The following is a 24,732-nucleotide window of genomic DNA, read 5'->3' on the forward strand; positions in this document are numbered from 1 at the left end:
TAAAAAAGTATAGGCCCACCGAGACACCAACACACTTCAGTTTGGTCAATTCATTCAAAACAGTTCATATGTGTGCAGTTGAATATATTTGCTCACAAGAGTAAAGACACCAGCTCGATAACAGTTAGATGTCGAACAAGTGGGATTTGTTGTTCGGTTTTCTTCTTCTTCTTCTTCTTCTTCTTCTTCTTCTTCTTCTTCTTCTTCTTCTTCTTCTTCTTCTTCTTCTTCTTCTTCTTCTTCTTCTTCTTCTTCTTCTTCACAGACATTTTATGTGGAAGTTTTGCATATATTCTTGATGGACAACCAGCCAGATGAGCAGGCATATGGGTAGACAGGCAGGCAAGACAGGTGAAACATTTAAAAAAAGATTCTCTTAGCACAGAGGAAAAATACCAATTCAGAATAAGTACATAAAAGTCATCAGTCATCTAAATGCATGTAAAAAAAAAAAAAAAAACCTGGCTCACATAGAGGGGCCTTTCTGTTTATATACAGAGATTATATTGCATTTTTCCCCAGGAAAATCACATTTTGTTTTAACTAATTTACCCGAGAGGGTACTTTGTCCACATCAGTGCCACTCTCCTTGGTCTTTTGGTCTGGACAGGACACAGAGTAATGTGATTACTGTTGATGGTGGCACCTTCACCAGTGACAATCCTAACAGAAAAGTTTTCCCTTCGCTTCGTTGTGGTCTTGTTTGTATTCAAAGTGTTTTCGACCTCTTTAAGGACATGTAAGGTTGTCGGCAATGTGTTGATGTTTTTTTTAAACCACACACCTATCCCTTATCTTCTGCTACTTTCTCAGCACACACAATATCCCTTGGGGTGCAAAATGAGAAGTATATCTATTTAGCATCAGCTAATGTGTTCGACACATACACATTCTCTCTCTGTCTCTCTCTCTCTCGTGTGTGTGTGTGTGTGTGCGTGTGTGTGTGTGTGTGTGTGTGTGTGTGTGTGTGTGTGTGTGTGTGTGTGTGTGTGTGTGTGTGTGTGTGTGTGTGTGTGTGTGTGTCTGAGAGAGAGAGAGAGAGAGAGAGAGAGAGAGAGAGAGAGAGAGAGAGAGAGAGAGAGAGAGAGAGAGAGAGAGAGAGAGATAGATCTCTACAATGTGCCTTGTGTGCCCTTGTCTTGGCTTATCTCCATAATGTGTCACTAGAGAATGAGTTTATTTAAATCTTCCCTTTATTTATTGCTGTGAGGGGTGTACTTAAATGTAGTAATGTCATTTTCAACATCACCAGAGTTTTTAAAAGACCAGTGATTTGGCCTTTCTCTCCACTGCTGGAATGAGAGCATCACACAGTATGTGGCAGCCATGACGTAGTGTTTAATGGGATGAGCTTTAGATCAGAGGGTTGCAGGTTCGAATCCCACCCTCCTTGTCCCACTCCATGGCTGAGGTGCCATTGAACAAGGCACCTCACCACACATATCATGTTCTGCCAATAACTGTAAGTCACTTTGGGTAAAAGCGTCAAATAAGTGTAATGTAGGCTAGTACAATTAGCCTATAATAATGTAATAATGTAATAATATACAACAATAATATCAAACATACATTTCTGGTGGCAAGAAAATAGCACATGTTACACAGTGAAAAGAAAATATAACACATAGGCCTACTGCATCTGACAATTGACATTTGACATCTTGCATCTTACCTTTCTTCATTATGTACTTTCTTCACCTTCTTCACCTCTGCTAATAGGGCGCTTCATATGCGCAGCATCTGCACGGAAATGACTGAGGTGTGCGCTGGAGGTGCTTGGGTAGCTGGAAGGCAAGCTATGGCTGCTATTCCATAGTTAGTTAATTGGTTGTTCTAAAGGCAGACTCAACAACCTATTCAAGGTTATGATATTAGCCTATCCCTAAGACATGTTCAGCTAAAATGAATGCAGTTCTCTGCTGTAATTAATTGGTTACATTACGCGTAAATAGACCCGTTTTACGAGCACATTATTCATTTGAACATTGCTTTCACAGTTGGCAATACACTTGCCAGCATATTATTTCCCCATTATTTTGGGCTGGAATTCGCAGTACGGAGAAGGGGGTGTTGCTTGATGCGCTGCCGTCTGCTCCTTGTCCGACCGCTCGTCCTATCACCTCACAGTCGCCAAATGCTTTGCACAGTTCATTCAGTTGCGCCGAGTAGCCAACACGAGAATGACACTGGATGAAGCGGCTGGAGTGGCAACAAGTGCAGAACCTTTTTACCATCTCACTATTGGCTTTGTCATCGTGGCGAAAGAATGTCCAGGTATTTACCTCAACCATCTCTTTTTTTCCCCCTTTGAAGTGCGATTTAGCTTATATGCGGTTATTTCACTCACGTGCGTAAAGCATGTTTTGAGGTCGATTGATATACTCTGACTGGAACTGACACCCTATTTGTATTAAAATTATGTTTTATTTGTTCGAAATTGGATTGCTGAAGCTGTTGAAAAATCTCTGTATGCCAGTGTGTTTCAACTACAGTTTTTTTCCTACGAAAGTTATTGTGAGTGCACAGTTTTATGACTGATGGGTGAAATGGCAAAATGGTTCATTAGAAAATAAGTAACAGCGTGTGGATCCCGCTTTGCTTAGACTATAAGTTCAGGTCAATGCTGTCCAATATTTTTATTCATTTAATAATGCGACAGTTTTCTCCAAGCTGCGTGACATCTTTTGAAGTTTTACAAAGAACCCATATTCTAAGCGATTTTAGGATTTGCGACTGAACGACTTCAGGTTCTTTTTTCGCCAGTGTATTCTGCTTGTATCTTTTGCTGATGACTGGTCTTTTGTGTTAGTTAATGTGATGGCACAAGCACACTGTGTTCAGAAGTCATTGTATGACTATGTACTGAAATGCGTTGCGCTGCGTCTTCCCCAATTTATTGTAATGACATCTTTGATGGATCATATATCTGGTGATATTTGCCTTATGTTACTGTTCTGAAGCGAAAAAGTTATCGCCGACAAGATGATTATTTCTCCTATTAGTACGGTACACGTTGTGGAATGGATATGTGATTTGGTTTCATAGTAGTCGGCATATGCGGTATATTAGGGTCAACCCGTTCTGCATGCTCAACACCTATGCAGACAGTTGTCTACATCACAAAGATGACCTCCGTAGCCTACACATTTACCATTGCCCACTTGCATGCTACTTAACAAAAAAAAACATTTTGTGTCAGTTTTATTTTTTTTATATCAATGTCATAAGATTGGTGTACAATTCGGATGAACCTGAGGGGGGGAAATAAATGTACAGTATATCTGTCTAGAATGTACTGACCACAAGGGGGCGTAACAGTCCAAACTGGAGATTTTAATAATGCCTCCACTCAACCTCAATACCATTTTGATAGGCAACAGCAGCATTACATCTAAGGCATGGGCGTTTCATTTTGCATTTCACGAGAAGCTATTTGTCTATTCTATTTGTCTTTGCCACTGTCCTGCTAAAAGTCTACATAATCATTACTGATAGGTTTTGTATTGCATTTCTGTAGGCCTTGAGAAATTATTTCCATATAAAGCTTGGGCACCTCTAAGAAATGGATAGCACACTCACTCCTGCAGGGCAGCGTAACTGTGGGTGGACTTTCATCACAAGATACCTAAGATAGAAATCTAATCATTTGAAAGGGGAAACTTGGCATTATTCTTATGCGAATCTTCCAAATGCCCAAAGATAATCATTTTAGCAACACCAAATGGAATACTTTAGTGTATTACATCCAGGGTGTAAAATCTTCGGAAGGGAATAGTGTGACGGGTGGGAAAAAAGTGGCACTTAATCCGCTTAATTGAACAATTACTCACACTGCTGTCTTGTCTGACTTCTTGTCCTGCCAGGAGGATGCCCGTTCTAATCGGCCGACCCCCTTCTCCCTCCTCTTATCTCCTCTGCTCTGCCTGCGCATGACTCCTCTGCTGTCCTGTCAAGCTGTAATACAGTGTTCTGGATTGCTGTTTACTAGACAGATAAACACTGTCTGATTTGCTTTTTTCTCCTTCTTTTTTTCTCAAATCCATCGTCTCTCATGAATGAGAATGCATACAGCAATGTGATTCAGGTCAATCTGATCTCAATCATGAAATGGGCACAAAGCACAAACCATTTGGCCCATTGGACTGTGAAGCTGGATTTCCAAACGAACGGCCAGTGATTGTAATGAAGTATAGGATGAATGTCCGCAACACTGTTAATGCTCCCAGATTTATTGGCACGACGTTTCGGACCTCAGTCCTTCTTCAAGTGCAACCAAACCACTGATATGTAATGACTCCCATCCATTAAAACCATCTTTCAAAAAATATATCAATAATGACTGCCTATTAGGACAGCAGAATCATCAAGGCCACGTCTGGACGTCGGATATGCTTTTCCTTATGGGGACTCCCTTGCCTAGGAAGTTGCTCATCTTGCTGCTGTGCGCCCTGCTCCGGGTCTTGCTCTTCATCATGCTGCTCTCCAGCTCACTGGCCTCCTCCTCCTCCTCCTGCCCCAGGGGCTGCCACTGCTCGGAGCGCTCTGGCGGCCTGACCGTGGTGCAGTGCACGGCGCGCAACCTGGACAGCGTGCCGCAGGACTTGCCGCGCGACACCGTGGCTCTCCTCCTCTCCTCCAACCTCATCCGCCACATCCCCAGCCAGGCCTTCCGGAACCTCCCGCGCCTGCAGGAGCTGGACCTGTCGCGCAACCGCATCGAGACGGTGGACGCCGGCGCCTTCCAGGGCGTGACGGACAGCCTGCGTGCCCTGGACCTCTCCAACAACCTGCTCCAGAGCGTGCCCAAGGAGGCCTTCGCCCGGCTGCATGCCAAGGTGCGGTTTCTATCACCATGTCAGAATCGTCACAATAACTGAATATGCACAACAATACCTCTTCTTAATACATGTTCTATGTAGCCTATGTCTGCTGTTGCCCAGTCTTGCACTTGATATGTCTGTAAGGGTATTATATAGGTACTCTAGGTGTAACATATATGTACTGTCTATGTCTAATTGTCCATGTCCACACCTAAAGTCTATGTCTATATCTGCATGGGAAAGTAAGAAACGTAATTTCCAATTCTTTGTATGACCAGTGCATGTAAAGAAATTGACAATAAAACCGACTTCACTTGGCTTGACTTGAAGGTGCGGCTATCGGACAACCCGTGGCACTGCGAGTGCGCGCTACAGGAGGTGCTGCGCGAGCTCCAGCTGGACCCGGAGACAGTGAACGAGGTGAGCTGCCACACCTCCTCGCTGGCGGGGGAGCACGCCGGCAAGCCGCTCATCCAGGTGCTGGACGCCGGCGTCAACTTCTGCAACTTCCACCACAAGACCACCGACGTGGCCATGTTCGTCACCATGTTCGGCTGGTTCGCCATGGTCATCTCCTACGTCATCTACTATGTGCGGCACAACCAGGAGGACGCCCGCCGGCACCTGGAGTACCTCAAGTCGCTGCCCAGCAGCTCGCACATCAGCAAGGACTTTGACACCATCAGCACAGTGCTATAATAGAAGCAGAGGCGGAACAACTCCACACAGGGCCCCCTGCCAGGGCCCCAGGATGGGCAAAACACTGATGGGGGCCCCTCCATTCATAGCCTGGTATGACCAACCCATAACTACATTACATTACATCACACGTATAGGCGAGTACATTTAGGGTTTAACCCCAAAAAAATTGATACAAAAGGTTTTTTTATGGATTCTATTACTATTGGACCTGCTAAATGACATACTAAAAATCTAGTAAAATCTGACATTGGGAAATGAGTTTTTTCAACATGGCTGCCATAGGCTTATTATAAGGGTCAAGAGACACTCCAGGTGAATAGGCCAAAAAAATTTGCTTGCCGATATCACCATGAAACTTAATCCGGTGATTACTCACATATTTGTGAGAAAAAAATGTATTGCAAGTTTTCTGAAATGTTATGTTTTAATATGGTAATTGGACTATATCTAATTAAATATGCATTACATTTCAAAATGCCAAAACTCAAAATCTGAAAAAGCCAGGCTCAAAATTATTCTTTTTTTCTTTCCAGTAAGCCAAAAGATACCTTCAGAAGACATTATGGACATCTCTTTTTTGTAGTAAATCTAAAAATCTTTGTGCAGATATGCCAGCTAGTGTTTTTTTTTTTTCAAAACATGGTTATTTAACACCTCTCTTAGATTTAAATAATTGAGTTTTATGTGTCTCAAGTTCTTCCAGACATTCTTTGAGTCTGGTGGTATCATTCTTAGCATGTATCAAGGGCAAGGTCAGCTGTCCTCAAATCATAGCCTCTCCACAGAGGTGTCCTAAGGGCTGGTGCTGGGACTCCTATTTGCCATGTACACCACATCACTGGGCCATGTTATCTGTTCTCACAGCTTCTCATACTACTGTTACACCGATGAAGCACAGTTACTTTGTGCCAGATGACTCCACGGTCACACACATTTCCGCTTGCCTCTCTGAACTATCCACAAGTATGAAGGAATGCAATCTTCAGTTGAGCCTTGCCCAAATGCACTGCTGGTGATCCCAGCCAAAGATTTAGGTTGCCATGATATCGAGCTCAATATGGGTTCTGTTACTGTTGCCTCAAATAAGGCCACAAGAAATCTAGGTGTCATTGTTGATTACCATCTATCATTCTCTGACCACATAGCCTCAGTTTGCCAGTCATGTCCTCTTTTTCATGCCCTAATTGAATACAAGGCCCTGACCCTTGCCTATGAAGCTACAACAGGCCCTACTCTGTCTTACCCGAAAGCTATGCTAAAGCCCTATGTCCTTTCAGGATATTGTCTGTCTCCAGTACCAACCGTTTCACCTTGCCCTCTACTTACACATGTAGTGGCTCCTGTCTATTCAGTTCAGCTGCTGAAAGACCCAAAATACCTAGTGACACCATGATTCATCACTGATGATGTGCCCTGACAAACAGCACATGGATATTATCATAGCAGTAGTGTCTTTATCCACCCAAACAGCACTCCAAACAAACAGATCCTGAAAACATGTTAGTTCATGCCAATGTAATTATCATGTTGTAACCTTTATTTTAAAAAACTTTGATCTTGAAAATGACACCTTTCCTGAAGTCAGATTTTCCTAGATTTTTAGTATGTTATTAAGGACACTTAGAGGTAACATAATCAGTTGAAAAACCTTTTGTATCAATTTTTTTGGGGTTAGGGCCTTTTTTTGCATAGATGTACTCGCCTAGTACCTGACGCTTTTTTTAATCCAAAGGGATTTACAGTTATTTACAGTGCAGGGTATTGGTGACAGTCCCTGGAGCAGTCTCGGGTAAGGTGCCTTGCTCAAGGGCACTTCAGCCATGGACGGAGGTGTAGGGAGGGGGTCAGGTGGGATTTGAACCGACAACCACGCGATTGAAAGACAAACTCTCTAACCACTGTGCTATGGCTGCCATAATACTTCTCTCCATTCGTATTCATGGTCTGGAGGTTCTTTGACACTGACTCGATTAGAAGGGCGGGGCGATTGCACTCAGTTCTGGTTTGAAACGATTGGACAGCTCTCACCCAAATCGTTCGATTATTGGCCGGCCACCTGGTGGATGATTAAACCCTCCCCAGAAAAGAACCTACAGACTATGAATGCGAATGAAGAGAAGTATGTAACACTTTATTTTAGGGATACATCTATAAGCACTAATACATACAATGTTAATGCCTGCATAAGTAACTTGTAAGGCATGTACTAAGCAAACGCTAAGGCCTACTAGGTCCTTACTAAGGTTAATTTGGTAATAAATCCCTTATTGTGCATGAACAAGACATTTGCGAACACATGCCTAACAAATGTTTGATTTTGCTTTGTACATGCCTTACAAGTTACTTATACAGGAACATTGTATGTATTAGTGCTAATAGATGTATCCCTAAAATAAAGTGTTACCGAAAAGTATTATGGGCGGGTCATACCATGCTACTCCACTCAGCCTGCCAAGGTCAAGGTCGGGCCCTGACCACCAATACCGGAGGGCCCTGGGCCTAGGGGCAAGAGCCTTGGTATCCCTGATAGCATATGTGTGTGCGATCCTCTTCAAGCACATGAGCTTACTGTTTGGATTGTTTAATTTATTTAATTTTCTAAAACATTTTTGGCACAGTGTTGGGGTACTTCAAGCCTTAAAATCAAAGGAGGAGACGTATGTTTTCTTTTTTCCACTGAATGCACAGACACACACACACACACACACACACACACACACACACACACACACACACACACACACACACACACACACACACACACACACACACACACACACACACACACAAACCCCTCCTGGTACGTAAGGCCATACTGTTGACTGTGTTGAGGCAATGATCTTTCCTTTGTATCACAGTGAATCATTATTCCACATTGTAGGCCTACACATAAACTCATACGGGACTTGACAGATTGTAATTCCAATGCGTGATGTAAGACCCTGTGGAGTGTGAATAGGAATCTGGGAGTGATTATCCATAAACACGTTTTGGCGCCATGAATTTTGATTTCCTTTATTGACATTCCATTCTCATGAGCAGGTTTTACACATGAATCAATATCTACACCCAAGATACTTCATATTGCGAACGGAATGGACAATGTGGAGAGAACAGCTTATGCTCAATGCAAGCCATTGGATAACACAGGGAACAATGAGAAGCTCAATATCATTGTTTAACGCACTGTATGTTGCTGTTTATTCCTATTCATTACGTTTTATTTTTCTGTGGGTTAGACTGTTGCTCATTCATCCCCAGCCTCCACTGTAGTCTACTGTTATGGGCAGTGGCATCACCAGGGGGAAAGGTTAGGCCGGCCGCACACTGGCTCCGACAGCTCTGCGGCGCACTTTTTCTTCCGACAGAATTCGGACCCCCAAACCCAATTTCACACGAATATTGCATTGATAGTCAATGGGCGGCGCCGACAAAATAGAACTTGTCTCTAATTGCTATCCAACATCTGTGAATGTCTGCGGACATCGGCGCCAGTGTGCGTGGTTCTATTGAAAACAATGGAATCGAATTTTAGCTGAGCAGTGCTCAGCACTTTGTCGGAGCCAGTGTGCGGAAGCCCTTAGGTAGATTCGAAGGGCCCGGCAGTGACCAAAGCCCCTGGAAGGCCATCAATGGCTACGTTTACATGAGACATTTAATTCGGAATTAACTACATTTAATTCTGAATAAAGCTGAATTCTGCTTTGAAAATGTCATGTGAACAGTTTTAAATTAAATGAAAGATCAAAGGAAACTCGACTGAACTATTTAATTCGGAATTATTAATTCGGGATTAAAACCCTCATGTAAACATAGCAATTGTCATTTGTTTGACCTTTCTTTAACCAGGAAGGGTCCCACTGAGGTATAAAACCTCCTCTTCTGGGGAGTCCTTGAAGTACAGTTCGTATTAATACCATTGCCTGGCCTTGATGGCGGCCCTGGTCTTGGGTGTTATTTTTTGAGTGTCAGTGCAGGCCAGCTGTGGTGCAGCCTTGGCGACCTCGTCTGCCTGCCACTGATGGGTGCCAGGGGTTTCTTGGCTGTCCTACCCCCCACTTTTTTGTGTGCCCTTGCGGATTCTACCAGCGGAGAGTCTGCCTCTGCCTGCCTGATACATGCAGAGCCGGATTACGATGGCCTGGGGCCCCTAGGCTACTGGTTGCTGTGGGTCCCCCCCAGGAGGCCAACATTTCACGACAAATGAACATTGACAATATCATAATTATGAGCTAGGAATTAAGGATAACGTGTCTACAAACTGTACTCAACACGACAGATGATTTTCTTCAACAGTGCATCTTGTCACAATTCTGCATTTTAAAAAAATCAGGGGGGCCCTGGCATATGGGGGGCCGCTAGGCTGCAGCCATATCTAGCCTGTGCATTTAATCCGGCCCTAGGCACCACGGGGCACCTTGTGGGCTTTTCGCTTACCGCTGGTCTCATCCCATCCTGGTCCCCCTTGGCTTTCATGGGGCCATGTCCACCACTACTACAGCCAACTGTACCGTGCTGTGCTGTGCTGGTCTCCCAGGCGGTTGTTGTTGCCAAGGCTTTCTAGTGGACAATCAGCCCACGCAATTGGGATGACATTGAGTCATCCGAGCCCATCAGATAATGTGCTCGAATTACAAAAGTTCTCCTACTACAAAGTTATGAACTGTTTGCTGTGTCTTTGATAAGCCTATTGCCACTGCCAAATTGTTTGTTATTTGAAACGTAGCACAATTAATGCTCTCTCTGAGGGGGAAAACAATGTACAATTTGTCCCAGTCCATGTTCACATGCCAAAGTGCCTACATACTGGTACCTTTATGCCTCACACTGTGTATCAGGCTCGACTGATGTTAAAGCAACCTGTTCACCTGTCTGTGCTTGTCAGATCCAATCATGCAAAACAATAAATATAGGGTGTACTACTTGGACACATTTTTCAAACACTTATGATTGAATGTAAAGTTGTTTTCCCCTTCCCTCCCAATTCTCTTTGTACAGTGTTTTTCTGTGAAACGCTGCCCCTCTTCCAAATTGTGAAATCACGTCTGTTATTTTGGTGTCTGTACATGTGCTATCTAGCAAATTGTGCCACGTTGGCCTTAGATGGCTTTTGATTGTAGGAAGAGGGGTTGGTCGTATTTGAATTTCATGTGGGTTGGAAAAAAAATGTGAATGTTGCAGGATTACTGCAAGTGTTCAGTTTCTGAATGTATTATAAGCAAAAACTGGGGCAGTTTCAGACATTATCTCTGTTGCAGCTGTCTAACTTTTCTTCTTTTTCTTATTGTTCATTTTTTTGTATGTGAATAGCACATTTTGCTCGCAGTGGCAGTACCCTGTCTACTCATGCTTTGTATGTGTTCATGTAACCATGACTAAATAAATGTTCCAGACCGATTCTGGAGCACAAGTCTACATAAGGCATCTCGTCCATGTTGCCAATGATATAATGGGATATGTTTATTTTCCTCACGTCTCAAACAACATTTAAAATGAGCAGATACAAAAAAAATCTTCCAGTGGTCTGTATATCCATCCACCCACCATTTCCAGGAAATCGTGCAAATTCCTGAAAGTACCATTCAAATTCTCTAATCTTGTTTGTCTGTTAAGCAGCGATGCATTTATGAATTCCAATGGTATAGTTTGCTGCGATTTGTTTCCTGTGGGAGATGCGTGTACATGCAATACCTGCCATAATAGAGACAAGAGGTTACTTGGTCATGCAGAGGAGAGAAGTGATGTGCCCTAGCTCTAATTTATAACCTCCTTCAATTGTCTTCCATTTGATTTGATTTGAATATATGAATTTAAAATGAAGGCATGGGGGCTCCTTTGGTGTGTCTGTGATTTGCACTGGTTTGGCTTTTGTTCATGCCAGACATTCGTGTTGAGGGAATGCATGTTAAAATGTGTTCCACAAAAAAATGTGTACGAAGTTGAAGTCTTCTATCGCCGCCGTCCTCCATTTCTGGCCAGAGGTTTTAAAGAAGAAGGCTGCTGTATGTTTCATTGCCTCCCAGTCATGAGGCACAAACAGTAACAGAAGAAAAGTTGTAGCTGGGGATGAATAATAGATTTCCAGAGAGAGAGAGAGAGAGAGAGAGAGAGAGAAAGAAAGAAAGAAAAAAAGAAAGAGAGGGAGAGATAGAGAGAGAGAGAGAGAGAGAGAGAGAGAGAGAGAGAGAGAGAGAGAACATTTATGTTCCTTGCAGCCTGTTTTCTCTCTCTCGTTCTCTGTCTTCTCTTTTGTTTCCAGAGACATCCAGCCTGTCCTCAGAGAATAGGTGTTTGGATTGCCTTCTTGCCCCGCTGCCTCTGAGCCTATGGCAGGATGGAGGGAAAGGGGGTTTCTGGGGGATCGATAGTGGATTCATTACGGTGATGGGGCTTTGGACTGCCGTTCCAAAAACTTTTTAAAGCTCCATTGTGTCTGCTGCTGGCTGCTGGCTCTTTTAATATAGTCAAGGTTCAGTTTAACTCCAGGATTGTAACATGATTATCCCAGCACCCGGAAGAGCAAAAAAAACCACATATTTCATTTTAGAAAGGAGATCCTTTTCTGTCAATCACATTCACACAATCTGGGGTTGTCAGCTGGCAGGTCTGCAGGGGTGAAGGTGATATTAAGAACGAAACTTGAGAAAAAGTTGAATCTAGGGAAACAATCACTGATGTAATTTAGTGTGAAAATTGTAAAAAAAAAATAATAGTTTGACTATATTCTCAGTAAAAAAAAGAGGGGCACTGCCATTCTGACACACAGCTACCGAGTTTTAAATTGAATGGGGAAACTTGGGATGCTGTGTGTGTGTATGTGTTTGTGCGCGTGTGACGTGGTGTGTGTGTGTGCGTGTGTGTGTGTGCGCGCGCGCGCGTGTGTGTGTGTGTGTGTGCATGAAATAAGCGTGTGTGATTGTGCCAGTCTAATTGCCTTTACTCCACCGGGCTCGGGGTGGTGTAGACTGTAGAGAAATGAGTGTGAAGGGCGACCATAGAGGATTCTCAAATTCTTTTAATAGCGGCAGGATTAATGATGGGTTATGTCAGGATAATTACGGCACTGTAGCCTCTATCAAGGGACAGGTACGGTCGTGCCGTGCAGTCACATGTGTTTTTCCCAGGTCACACAGGAAGTTGAGGGAATATACTTTACTGCGATGGTCACGTCCTTTCTGTGTCAGCCGGAGCAAAAATGGCCCTGATAGCCGTAATTGCTTTTATTCATGTCATAAATTACGGTCGCGATGCTTGTACAGCCGCCAGGCATGCTCGTATTTCTTTTGCATTGTTTGTGGAGAGCTCAGTGTGGGTCAGTTGTATGGGGTCTTCCAATGTGGTGAGCCATTCAGCGAGAGTACATTGAGTTAACACTTTCACCCTCACCTCTGCCTCCTCTCCAAGATGTGTAGCCTCGACTTGGCCTTTAATTACCCACCAATCAGAGCGGCGAGAGTACATGCTATCTATAAATCAATCTCATTTCGAACAGAGATATACAGTGCATTGCGTTCTTAAGGGCCGTACACACACGTCGCTGCTAGTTACTCGCTCAGCGAATGAACTCAATAGAATGTCAATGTGTTCCAGCGAAATTAGCAGGCGAGTAGGTGAGTACTGTACAAGTGATGCGATGTGGGCGGATCTCGAGTTGAAAATATTTTATCTTCGAGCGAGGCGAGTAAGCGAGTAACCAATTGTAAGGCAGAGTTCGGTACTTCTCGCCTGTTCATTGGCAGTTAAAGCCGCGGGAACTTTCAGCGAACGTTCCATGAAAGAGAGGCGAGTAGGCGAGCAAGCGAGAAGCTAGTAAATAGCATCGATGTGTGTGTACGGCCCTTTAGACTGAAGCAGCAGTGTGTGTAAACCCTTTCAATCAAAGTCACTATTGCCTCTTTTCCACTGCAGGGTTTCCTGGTAGGCCTACAGCTCAACAAAGCGCAACTCGGCCGCCACTTTTTGGTTTTCGAATAGGCATGACACAGCTCAATCGAAAAGCAAAAAGTGGAGAGGCAGAGTTGCGTTGTGTCGAGCTGTAGGCCAACCAGAAAACCAGCAGTGGAAAAGAGGCATATATGATATATGAAGTAATCTCATAGCAGCATTGTTATCATACGCTTTTTCAGCAAAATGTGGCATCATCACTGGTGAACCCATCTGCATTAAGGTCATGACCCGTGCCCTTGTCTAGTACAGTATGTGTGGAAAAAGTTCTAATGCCCAGTTTGAGGGGGAAAGTTTTCTCATGTCCATTTGTTTTGGGGTGGCTAGGGGTTGTCTCATGTCCAGTTCAATGAATCCATGCGTCCCCCAGATCCCCTATCGCTACCACATACAGTGCCCTCCATAATTATTGGCACCCCTGGTTGAGATGTGTTAAAAGCCTTAAAATAAATTCAGTGTTTATTGCAGAAGAATACTGTCACACTGAAAATTTTAGGAAAATGTAGCCTTCAACTCAAATGAATTGTAGGAAAATAAAAAAAATCCCTGACTAAAAAAATAATTATTTTTCATTAAATCACCTGTTCCACAATTATTGGCACTCTTAACAATTCCCAGGAAATAAATATAATTGAAGCATTTCTGTCATTTCTACAGTAGTTTACAAAGTTTACCAGAGTATGTAGGAACATTTAATTAGTAATTCATCACTTCCTGTTTCCCTGGGGTATAACTATGACGTGACACCGAGGCCATTTCTCTTATCCACTCTTAAACATGGGAAAGACAAAGGAACACAGCATACAAGTGAGGCAGATGTGCGTCGACCTTCACAGGTCAGGCAGAGGCTACAAGAAGATTGCCACTCAACTGCAGCTGCCCATATCTACTGTGAGAGGAATAATTAAGAAGTTCAAAACAACTGGAACAGTGGTAAACAAGCCTGGACGAGGACCCAAGTTTATTTTGCCACCACGCACAGTGAGGAGGATGGTAAGAGAAATCAAAATATCTCCAAAGCTCACTGTTACAGAATTACAACAAATGGTAGCATCCTGGGGTCACAAAGTCTCCAAATCAACCATCAGGCGCTGTCTACACGCCAACAAGCTGTTTGGGAGGCATGCACGGAGAAAACCTTTCCTCACCCACAATCATAAACGCAAACGTCTGGAGTTCGCCCAGCGGTATTGGGGCTTCAACTGGGACCGTGTGCTTTGGTCAGATGAGACCAAGATTGAGCTTTTTGGCAACAAACACTCTAAGTGGGTCTGGCGTGCCACAAAGATGCGCATGCTGAAAAGCACCTCATACCCACTGTGAAGTATGGGGGTGGGTCAGTGATGCTGTGGGGCTGTTTCGCTTCCAAAGGCCCTGGGAAGCTTGTTAGGGTGCATGGCATCATGAATGCTTTGAAATACCAGGACATTTTAAATCAAAATCTGTTGCCCTCTGCCAAAAAGCTGAAGATGGGCCGTCACTGGGTCTTTCAGCAAGACAATGACCCTAAACATATGGCCAAATCTACACAGAAATGGTTAACCAGACACAAAATCAAGCTCCTCCCATGGCCATCTCAGTCCCCAGACCTCAACCCCATTGAGAACCTGTGGGGTGAGCTGAAGAGGAGAGTACAGAGGAGAGGACCCAGGTCTCTGGATGATTTAGAGAGATTCTGCAAAGAGGAATGGCTGAAGATCCCTCTTTCTGTCTTTTCCCATCTTGTGAAACATTATAGGAGAAGATTAGGTGCTGTTTTGTTGGCAAAAGGGGGTTGTACAAAATATTAACAACAGGGGTGCTAATAATTGTGACACACATTATTTGATGTCAAATAATTATTTCTTTATGTGGGATTTTTTCCCCACTGAATAAATGCACTTGTATTGAAGGTTGGATTTTTCTCTTTTTTTCCATTAAGGTCCCATATTATTTAGAGAAAAATAATAATAATTGGAAGCTAAAAAACACATCTCAACCAGGGGTGCCAATAATAATGGAGGGCACGGTAGCTGCCAGAGGCCAACTGCCGCCCGACCTTGCACTACAGTCACGACAAGCGCTATATTTTCAGCCCTGGCTGCCGGCCGGGGTGTCCTGGGCCTGGCCATGTGAGGAGTTTGTCTCTGTCTCCAGGGCTGGACTGACCATCTGGCATGATGGGCATTTCCCGGTGGGTCATGCACCCTTGTGGGACCCAATTTTCCAAAATGTAATTTTCAAAAAATATTGTTTTTGACTTCTCTGAAAATAAGGGCCTACGAGGATGCTGGGCCCACCGGTGAGTCAGTTTTGCGCTGCTAATTATGAGGGGCCCCTTTAAGCCAAAAGTGCCCAGGCCCTATTTCTCCCCCAGCCCAGCCCTGTCTGTCTCTGTCTCTACCCAGGCCAGGCAAGGCTGGTTGGCTGGCTCTCTGTCAGTAGCTATCGTAGAGAGAGACAAATGGACCGTGCCGGTCTAAGCATCCAAGCAGTGACTGAGACTGTGGTCTGTTCAGTTGAAGTGCAAGTATAACTTTTTCAGACTTACTGCTGTAGATCCAGAGGTGTCAAAAGTAAAAGTGAAAGTAAAAGTTTAAAAAAGAAACACAGTTGCCTTACGATCAGCTGACTCTGCACTGCTTGGATCAAATTTGTGGTGGCTTCTTGTTAGGTTTGTAGTCTTTTTCAGTAACAATACAGTCTATTTACCTCATAAGGTATGATGTAACAACTATGAAATACCATGTGCTGTGTTGTACTCACACCATGAATTTCCTTTTCCTTTTGACACCTCAGTATATATGCAAGGCCAGGGATTTGTGAGGTTGTGTGCTTTCCTGACATTTCATCACAGGCTAAAGGCATTTCAAACCTGCTCTAAGATACCAAGAGCGTTGAATCCAGAGACTCTGGTTTATTTAAATTCAGGGACACCCACTTCACATTTGTTCTGCGCATATTCTTTTTCATGTCCAAAATTGTATGGGGGCATTCATGTCGAATGCGAACAAATATTTGTGTACAGAATAGGAGTCTGGTTGCATGGATTTGTGATGTAAATGACGACGCGAGCAACAGCAATAGGCTACTGATCTCAGCGTTCGATAGTGACCCTTATGTAAGTCTGCACAGCCAAATGATACCATGTTTTGAAGTTTACCTTCCGTTTTTTCCTTTTCCCTTCCCTTTCTCGTGGCAGACCTTTCTACCCAAACAACCATGTCTCCATAATCCGCAATTGACCTTTTACTAATCATTACATATCGGGCTCAGTTGCAGCATTTAGGCCCATTGCACTGATGTTAATTTGAACTGAATCTCTGTAATTGTCACTGTACCGGACACACTGGCCCATTATGTCAGCACATTGCTCTCTCCACCACTCCTTGCCTGGAAGGAATATATTAATCTTCAGAAAGAGAGAGAGAGAGAGAGAGAGAGAGAGAGAGAGAGAGAGAGAGAGAGAGAGAGAGAGAGAGAGAGAGAGAGAGAGAGAGAGAGAGAGAAAGAAAGAAAGAAAGAAAGAGAGGGAGAGATAGAGAGAGAGACAGAGAGAGAGAGAGAGAGACAGAGAGAGAGAGAGAGAGAGAGAGAGAGAGAAAGAAAGAAAGAAAGAAAGAAAGAAAGAGGGAGAGAACGAGAGAGAGACAGAAAGAGAGAGAGAGAGAGAGAGAGAGAGAGAGAGAGAGAGAGAGAGAGAGAGAGAGAGAGAGAGTGTGTGTGTGTGTGTGTGTGTGTGTGTGTGTGTGTGTGTGTGTGTGTGTGTGTGAGAGAGAGAGAGAGAGAGAGAGAGAGAGAGAGTCCTCCTCTCCTCCCCAGCGTTTATTATTGGGTGTATAGCATGTCCGTCCGTCCTATTGAGCGGGCGTATTTGGCAGCACGGGGTAATTAGTCTGAGGGGTTGCGCGTCGGGGAGTATGACCCTGTTGGTTCGGCCCCTTAATGATTGTTCTTCCTGGCTGTGGGGGCCTCTGGTGCCATCTGTTCATTATGTTGCACTGCTCTTCAGATTAAAGGGCCTCTGCTGCTGCACCCTGCGTGAACAAAAAGAAGAAGAGGAAGAGGAGAGAGCACAAGAGGAGAAAACGAGTAGAGTGGGGTTTTTTTTGTTTTTGTTTGCTTTTTTAGAGGTTGCCCTCGTTGACACCGCTGTCTGTGACGTGATGACCTGAAGGTAAATGGACTGCCATCTTATAGAGGCTATTCAAGTGGTCATTTCAGCACAAAGACATCCATTACAACAGGGCTCTTTATGTTTCTATTAAGGTGCTGTAGAGAGGATGATTGGGTGAGCACGTTCACCCCTTACCAATGCCCTGTGAATGCATGTGTTTTACATGAATTGTACAGTAAAAAGATCAAAGTCCACAGTGGCGTAGTCTACGTAGAACGCAGCTATACGCAGTATAACCTCAAAATTTCAGGGATTTCAGTATACCCACTTAAAATTTATTTATCCATTATTTAGAATAGCACAAATATATACAGTATACCCACCTCAAAAAATGCTCAAATATACAGTATACCACAAAAAAGTAGACTACACCACTGAAAGTTCATGCGTACAGTACGTGCATGGTATGCAGGACAAATGGCCTCCAGTGCTGTTGTCCCTTTGCTCTACGTGTGACTGAAGACAAACAGTCAAGTCAACTCTACTGTATTGACAAAAATCTATGTAACAGGGTTTGTTACAGTTTTGACCAGTTTCCAATGTGCAGTTGAACTAAACATGCATAATATTGATAAAATCACCTACACACAAACAGCAACCTAAAGCAAGGCAAACCCTGCAAGCACAAATCTTGGCCAAGAAAAGCGAGTGAGTTTGATTTGCATCTGTCAAGTTTTTTTATTGGGGGTAGAAAAGAGGTATCAAATGTGAAAGCTTGAGTTGGAGTGTAAGGAGGAAGATTGATTTGCTGTGTGCAATCTACTTATGCAGCCTCAACCTCTCATGCTGCCATTCCTCAAGCTCAGAATACCAGAGTCCACTTTGTACAAGTAATGCACACATATATGCAGTCCACCAAACCTCAAATCACAAGTCGATTCACAAGACTACTATCCATGCACTGTTTTTCCTAAAGGGAACTCGTGTCTTGTCAGCTTTAGATAAGACTGAAATAATATTACATTTTTATGATGTCCCTATTTTATTATCGCATACTGTACACTGTATTTAACAGTAATTAAAAGCACATTGTAAAAATCAAGGATATATTTCTAGTATCATGACCTAGTATCATCACAGTGCTGCCTACACTTTCGGAATCACTGCTCTATAGAGTTTGTTGCCTACATAAAATCCACACCAGAAATCCACCTGCAGCACAAAGTATGAAAGTTTTTTTAAAAGTTATGGAAGAACTTGAAGGCAGCATTTGAAGTATTTCCTATCAATAAAATGTGCCCTCCCAATTGGCATAATCAGGCTACTATTCACACAGTCCCTTCCAATTCTAGCCTTCTGCTAGCCCCCTGCAACATAAGACCTCAGGTGCAGATGCATAAATGCGAAGCTGGCTCGTGACCAGACCCAAGCAACAACTGATGTGCGCAGTTGCAGAAGTCTAATCTGCGCTTGTGGGCTGTTGGTGTGCATGTGTGTGTGTGTGTGTGTGTGTGTGTGTGTGTGTGTGTGTGTGTGTGTGTGTGTGTGTGTGTGTGTGTGTGTGTGTGTGTGTGTGTGTGTATGTGTGTGTGTGTGTGTGTGTGATGTGGGAGAGGGCTGGAGGACTGGGCTGGTGAGGTGCAAACTGGAAACTTATTAATGAAGCAATAAAATAAAAGTGTGCATGTGTGTGTGTGTGTGTGTGTGTGTGTGCATGTGTGCGTCTGTGCGCACGCTGGACTAATGTCTTGTTCACACCAAGAGCGACCTACGCTGACTGAGCGACCAGTTATTGCGTTGGGGGGGCAACCACCATTCTGACATACCACCAATCCAACACACCTCCACACTTTTTCATACCGCCATTCCGTCACCATGTTACTCTTGTGGAGAGCTGTCCAAGCGCAAGCGCACACCTTCAATGGTGTGTCCGGAGCTGTCCATGTACGTGGTGCTGAAATTCTGTGTTTGTTCCGAGTGACGCACGGAGAAGATAAGCCTATGTCCTGTATCTATGAGAGGCTGGGTGAGCAAAGTCACCGATATTCGATTAGCCTAAATATTTGCAATCACATATCAATATATAGACAACTAAAATTAAGTTCATAAGCAACAACATGACAATGTGCATGACTTTGCATCTTCACTCAGGAATTGCTCATGACAGGCACAGGCACAGCACAAACTTTGTTCTGTTACCGGTAGCCTATTTATTAACCACAACCGTGTAGCCAAACTTTCATTAACAGAGATCCACTGAAACCAACTCTTTCACGATCGCTGCGGCTTCAAATTAGTCGGAAAAACAACAAACGGTCTGCCATCATTATGAATATGTGCCTATGAGTTTTCCTGGTGAACCAGCCCAGCCCCCTGGGCGTCAACACATAGCTTCTGGTTCACCAGGAAACCTATGAGTACCTAATGAGACTTTTTACCTTTACTTCAATTTTATACACCTCTGGTAGCAAGCTCATCTTTCCCTAGTTTACAGTAGTCTATTTTGTAAGTTAGAGGTGTCCACGCTCTCTCCCACTCAAACCATTCAAACTCATGCAGTGAGAGGTCGACACTGACTTGGGTTCAGCCCATGTGCACCAATGAAGCTGAGGGTCCGGATAGTTATCATGAATAAAAAAAAATCGAAATCATTGAATGCCCTTAAATGCTCTCAATTCCACCCAAGTTATCTCAGCCACGTTTCTGTGACACACTCATATAACATATATATATATATATATATAAATATATACCATTTTCCACCTGTAAAGTAGTCTATCATTGTGTGTTGAAGGTGTTCATGGGCTATCATGACTCAGCCATCAGTCGCCTTCTGTCCTGTCCCATCTCCTCATGTGAAAGGTTGGCACTGACTGGGCATCAGCCCTGGGGTACAGAGATGGTGACGGTGACGATATTAATCACATTAAGATGAGGAAGTAAGAGACTGAGTGACGGAAGGGCAGAGCCACCAACGGCTCCAGTAAATTTAGACCTCATCAATCAAGCAACGGGCGTGTCGTGATTCAGCGCTCCTTTGTGTGTGTGTGTGTGTGTGTGTGTGTGTGTGTGTGTGTGTGTGTCACCGTAAGCCTCCTCCCTACGCTTCACAGTCCCCTCTCTCTCTTCTCCCGAACCAACTCCAGGGAGAGCCACCTGTTTTCTTAATGACCTCTAGTGCAAGGGCGTAACAATGTTGTTGACATTGGTGGGGACATAATGTGTCCGTACGTTGCGTTTAGTCTGGAGGTTCTCTCCCCGAAAAAATTGCATTTTTTTAGACGCAATTTCCAGCATTTAAACCAATTCTGGGGTGGATAGTGACAAAACCCTTTTGATTCACAGGGCACAAGATTGGCAAGATTGAGATTTTTTTTTTTGTAAGCAAATAATTAAAGTGTCTGGCATGTGTAAGATGTTTTGTTATTACGTGTTTCTGAAAAAAAACAGGATCTGTGTAAGTAAAGCAGGTAATATGAGTTTGGGTGCTGCAGTCTTGGGGGCATTTTGATTGATTTTAATTGTGTGTAAATTAACTGATGAAGTTTTAAGTGCACACTGCATAGATGAGTAGGCCTACCATTATAGTTACCAGTGAGAATTTATCAGCTCTGTACAGTTCCCACAAAAATAAAACACCAGTAGTCAAAATATTAAGGTCCAGCAAAATGTTTATTAATTCTTGTTCAGGTTATTCACAGTGAGACATAACTTAGGCCTACATGACAGATTTTTTTTTTTTTTGTCTTTTGTACCCATTGAATAATAATACTACAAATAATAATAACACAGTTTACATCTGTTGTTGGTGCATCCTATTCAAGTAGAGCAATGTCTGAATTTGCCTTCAACATTATGTGATTATTACAGTTCATTTAAGCTGTCAATGGCACATTTGAAAGCCACATGAAATACAGTATAGGCCTACCTGTCTGGTGGATATAGGTTTGCAGAGCTGTTGTGGTGTGGCTGACCTGCAGAGCTGTTGTCTTGTTGTGGCTGTAGAACACAATGCATGATAATGACAGATTATTATTTGTTTTTCTTTGGGACCCTATCAATACTTTTGTAGCATATACAGAATACAGGATGTCTTCATAAAAGTCATATCAGTAGCCACGCAATGACTCGTAGCAACTTAGTTACCGGTAGGCTTACTTCTTCTAAATGAGGAAAGTGACAAGAAATGTAACATGTTTAGCCCGACCCCGTTTAATCAAATGTAGCATCCACGAAAACACAGTATGTCTATAACCTATAGAATATTGAACGTTAAACTGTATTATTTGATCAATGAATACGGTTAGTTTGTTGTCATCATTACAGAGTTCTAAGATGCTAACCGTAGCCATAGATCTAGGCTATGTCTGTGACCGTAGCATTAACCGACTAGCTTAAAACAAGACAGATCAGATCAGAGTAATGAGGTCTAAACTTTTTGTGCAATCAGTTCGCGGTGCATTTCTACACCTATCCGTGAAAGCCACGGCATTTACAGCTACTTAGACAGCATTAAACAAAACTTAGATGTCATTTTAGCAGCTCGGACGTCCGCCTCCACAGTGTGTGAAGCGACATTTCACTGAGGGGGGACGTGACCGAACAGGTTTTTACAAGGCTGTTCTGTGATAAACTTACCGCTGACTTGGTGAAATAGCCTCTTATGTCCGTCAGTTTCCTTTTCCTGCCCGAGGCAGACATGACGACTCGGCGTATACCAGTAGACCATCCGTTGGCAGCTGTTTTCCCGTTATTCCGTCAGAGCTGAATATTTCTGTTATTCTCGTCAGCTGTCATTCTGCTGTCCCCACGCGCTTAGCTACCAACCTAGCAACGATAACTAGTGCAGGAAGATGAGCCAATCACAGATAGCAAGGCTGTCCCCACCAATGACACGCCGTCTTTGGCAGAAGGTACTGATGAGGGTAAAGTTAACCATTTATTTTCCGACTGCCGTGCCTTCAAACTTGGTATGGACATTTTCAACGTATCCAAATATTGGTATGGACACGTCCATAGTGTCCATACGCAATTTTACGCCCGTGCTCTAGTGGTATTAAAGGGATCACCCTGCCTGACAGTCAGGGGTGAATTTCTCGAAACCAAAGTTCCTAGCTACATTAGCTACTCTGTTGTTTACAATGCAATTTTCCATTGCCAATACTCAAGTTGCTAACTGGCTAACAACTACGCTTTCAAGAAACGAACCCCAGATCAGTTGTTCCAGATGGTAGATAATGTATTTCACCATTGTAGTGTTGTGGTGTTTGAGATTTCTATGCTGGTGGATGCATGCATTGATTTTTTTCTACCTCACCCCCATTTTATTTTGCTTCGCCATTTTGATAAGCCTTGCTTAAGGTATTCAGGGGGAATAACAAGTACGGTCGCAGTGCATGAATTAGCATTCATTAGAGCTGCATTGGAGAGTAGGTCTAAACCTGCTACAAAGTAAAAGTTTTAATTACTGAGTGAGTTTGGAGTTCACATTGGTTACGTGAAGTGATCATCCACTCCACAGTTGTTGTGTAGTAAGTTGGGAGACCTGAGGAATTAAATTCCCCACTGAACAAGGATTAAGTGGCATATAGGCTTGGGCTACATCTGCGATTGCAGTGCTGGAGCCAATCCATTTCTAATCTGCACTTGTTGTAACACAGAGCAATACCAACATAACGCAACCACTTTCAGTGCAAGGCTCTTTGCCAATTCCACACAGCCTGGCTCTCGATTATTCTGGTTAATTTAATTTATGCTGTGGCCAGACCTGGGTGCATATCCAAGGGAAGTATAACTGGAAAAAAAAAAACCCTCAGCCATATGCTTCCTGACATTTCACCACCAATGAAAGGCATTTAAAACCTGCTCAGAGATGCCAGACAGGTGCATCAGAGTTTGGTTAGAAGTGGGGACACTTCATGGTTTCGAGTGCTCTCTATGTTCGGTGCGTGCTTTCACACTGAATATGAAGTCGCACCGAGAGCAATTTTGCATGGATTTGGTCTTTGCTGCCTAGAGGAGGACATTTCATGCTGACATACAAACACAGTACTGTATCTTCTCCCTCCCACCCTACTAAGTGACCTATTTCATTTTCAATTTTGATTTAATTTAATTTTTTATGTAATCGAATTTTAGATGTTAAGTAACATGAAAAAATAATGAAGGTAGAAAAACAACATCGACAACAACCTGAATGAGCTTAACCCCTTAGCACAGAGCCTATGATATCCTTACTGTCACCAAAATTGTAATGGCTATGTTACTTAAGGCTCTTGGTACTGTCATAGCGATGTTGTTATGATATAGTTGAGTATTTTCAACAAATAGTGAATAGGCCCGGCCGGCAGCGACCCCATCTGCAGTAAGAGGCTACACAAAAATGGGAGTGCTGTTTTTCACTTTGTAGGTCCAACTGGTGTTCATGCCGTTCTTGTGTAACAGGACCTATACATGGGTTCTAAATTTTGTTTATAACCTAGCTGCGCACAACTCATGATTGTTGGAAACCGCTGTCAGTCAAAAAATTAGCTCACATGGTTGGCTGCCAGTGTCTTGCCCCTCCTCATAACATCGTGCTGATGAACACTGAGAACCCATGTATAGTCAACAAAATGTGACAACAATACAATGGGTGCACTATTTGCAAATAGGCCTGTTGAGTTGAAGGAGTGGTGAGTAGGATGAGTTTATTAAAAAAAAGACATCACCATTTGTTCATGTTGAGATCGGTGTGGTTGCATGCTCTCTCTGCTTCTATGATGGATGAAGAGATGTCAAAGACATTTTCCTCACAACTCATGAAAGAAAGAACGACTCTCTACACCTTTCAGCACTATGAGACCAGACTATAGATGAATCTAGTCTCTTACTGTAGTACTGAAAGGTGGGAAGAGAACCGCAACCTTAAACCTGTGCAAAGGGCATGTGTTATGTTCTCAAATTCATGCAATATACAGTATACTCTGAATACAAAATGAAGGTTTCAAAGATGAAGGCTTCAAAAGTCTCTGAATGAAAAAGATCAAAGTCTCATAAACAAGACCGCTTTCTCTCGTTGATTGGAATGATGTGGCTGCCAGCTGTCTCTGTTCGGCAGTTTCCTTTCCGTGGGCCGGTAGTCAGGCCCTAGCTGATGTGCAGGGCTGGACTGGCCATCTGGCATAGAGG

General features: G+C 43.3%; 1 protein-coding gene across 1 annotated transcript; it reads left to right on the forward strand.

Moving 5' to 3' along the window:
* Positions 1-4,388: 4,388 nt before the first annotated feature.
* On the forward strand, positions 4,389-5,519 carry lrrc3 (leucine rich repeat containing 3). The gene is made up of 2 exons (XM_063212850.1): positions 4,389-4,835; positions 5,151-5,519. The coding sequence occupies exons 1-2, from the start codon at positions 4,389-4,391 to the stop codon at positions 5,517-5,519; spliced, it is 816 nt and encodes a 271-aa protein (XP_063068920.1).
* The last annotated feature ends 19,213 nt before the right edge of the window (positions 5,520-24,732 follow it).

This window comes from Engraulis encrasicolus, chromosome 13 (assembly GCF_034702125.1).
Source record: "Engraulis encrasicolus isolate BLACKSEA-1 chromosome 13, IST_EnEncr_1.0, whole genome shotgun sequence".
NCBI lineage: Eukaryota > Metazoa > Chordata > Actinopteri > Clupeiformes > Engraulidae > Engraulis > Engraulis encrasicolus.

Coding starts and splice junctions, on each gene's coding strand:
- lrrc3 (XM_063212850.1), top strand. CDS start 4,389: ATGCTTTTCCTTATGGGGACTCCCTTGCCTAGGAAGTTGCTCATCTTG. Junction 4,836..5,150: donor TCGCCCGGCTGCATGCCAAG/GTGCGGTTTCTA, acceptor CTTGACTTGAAG/GTGCGGCTATCGGACAACCC.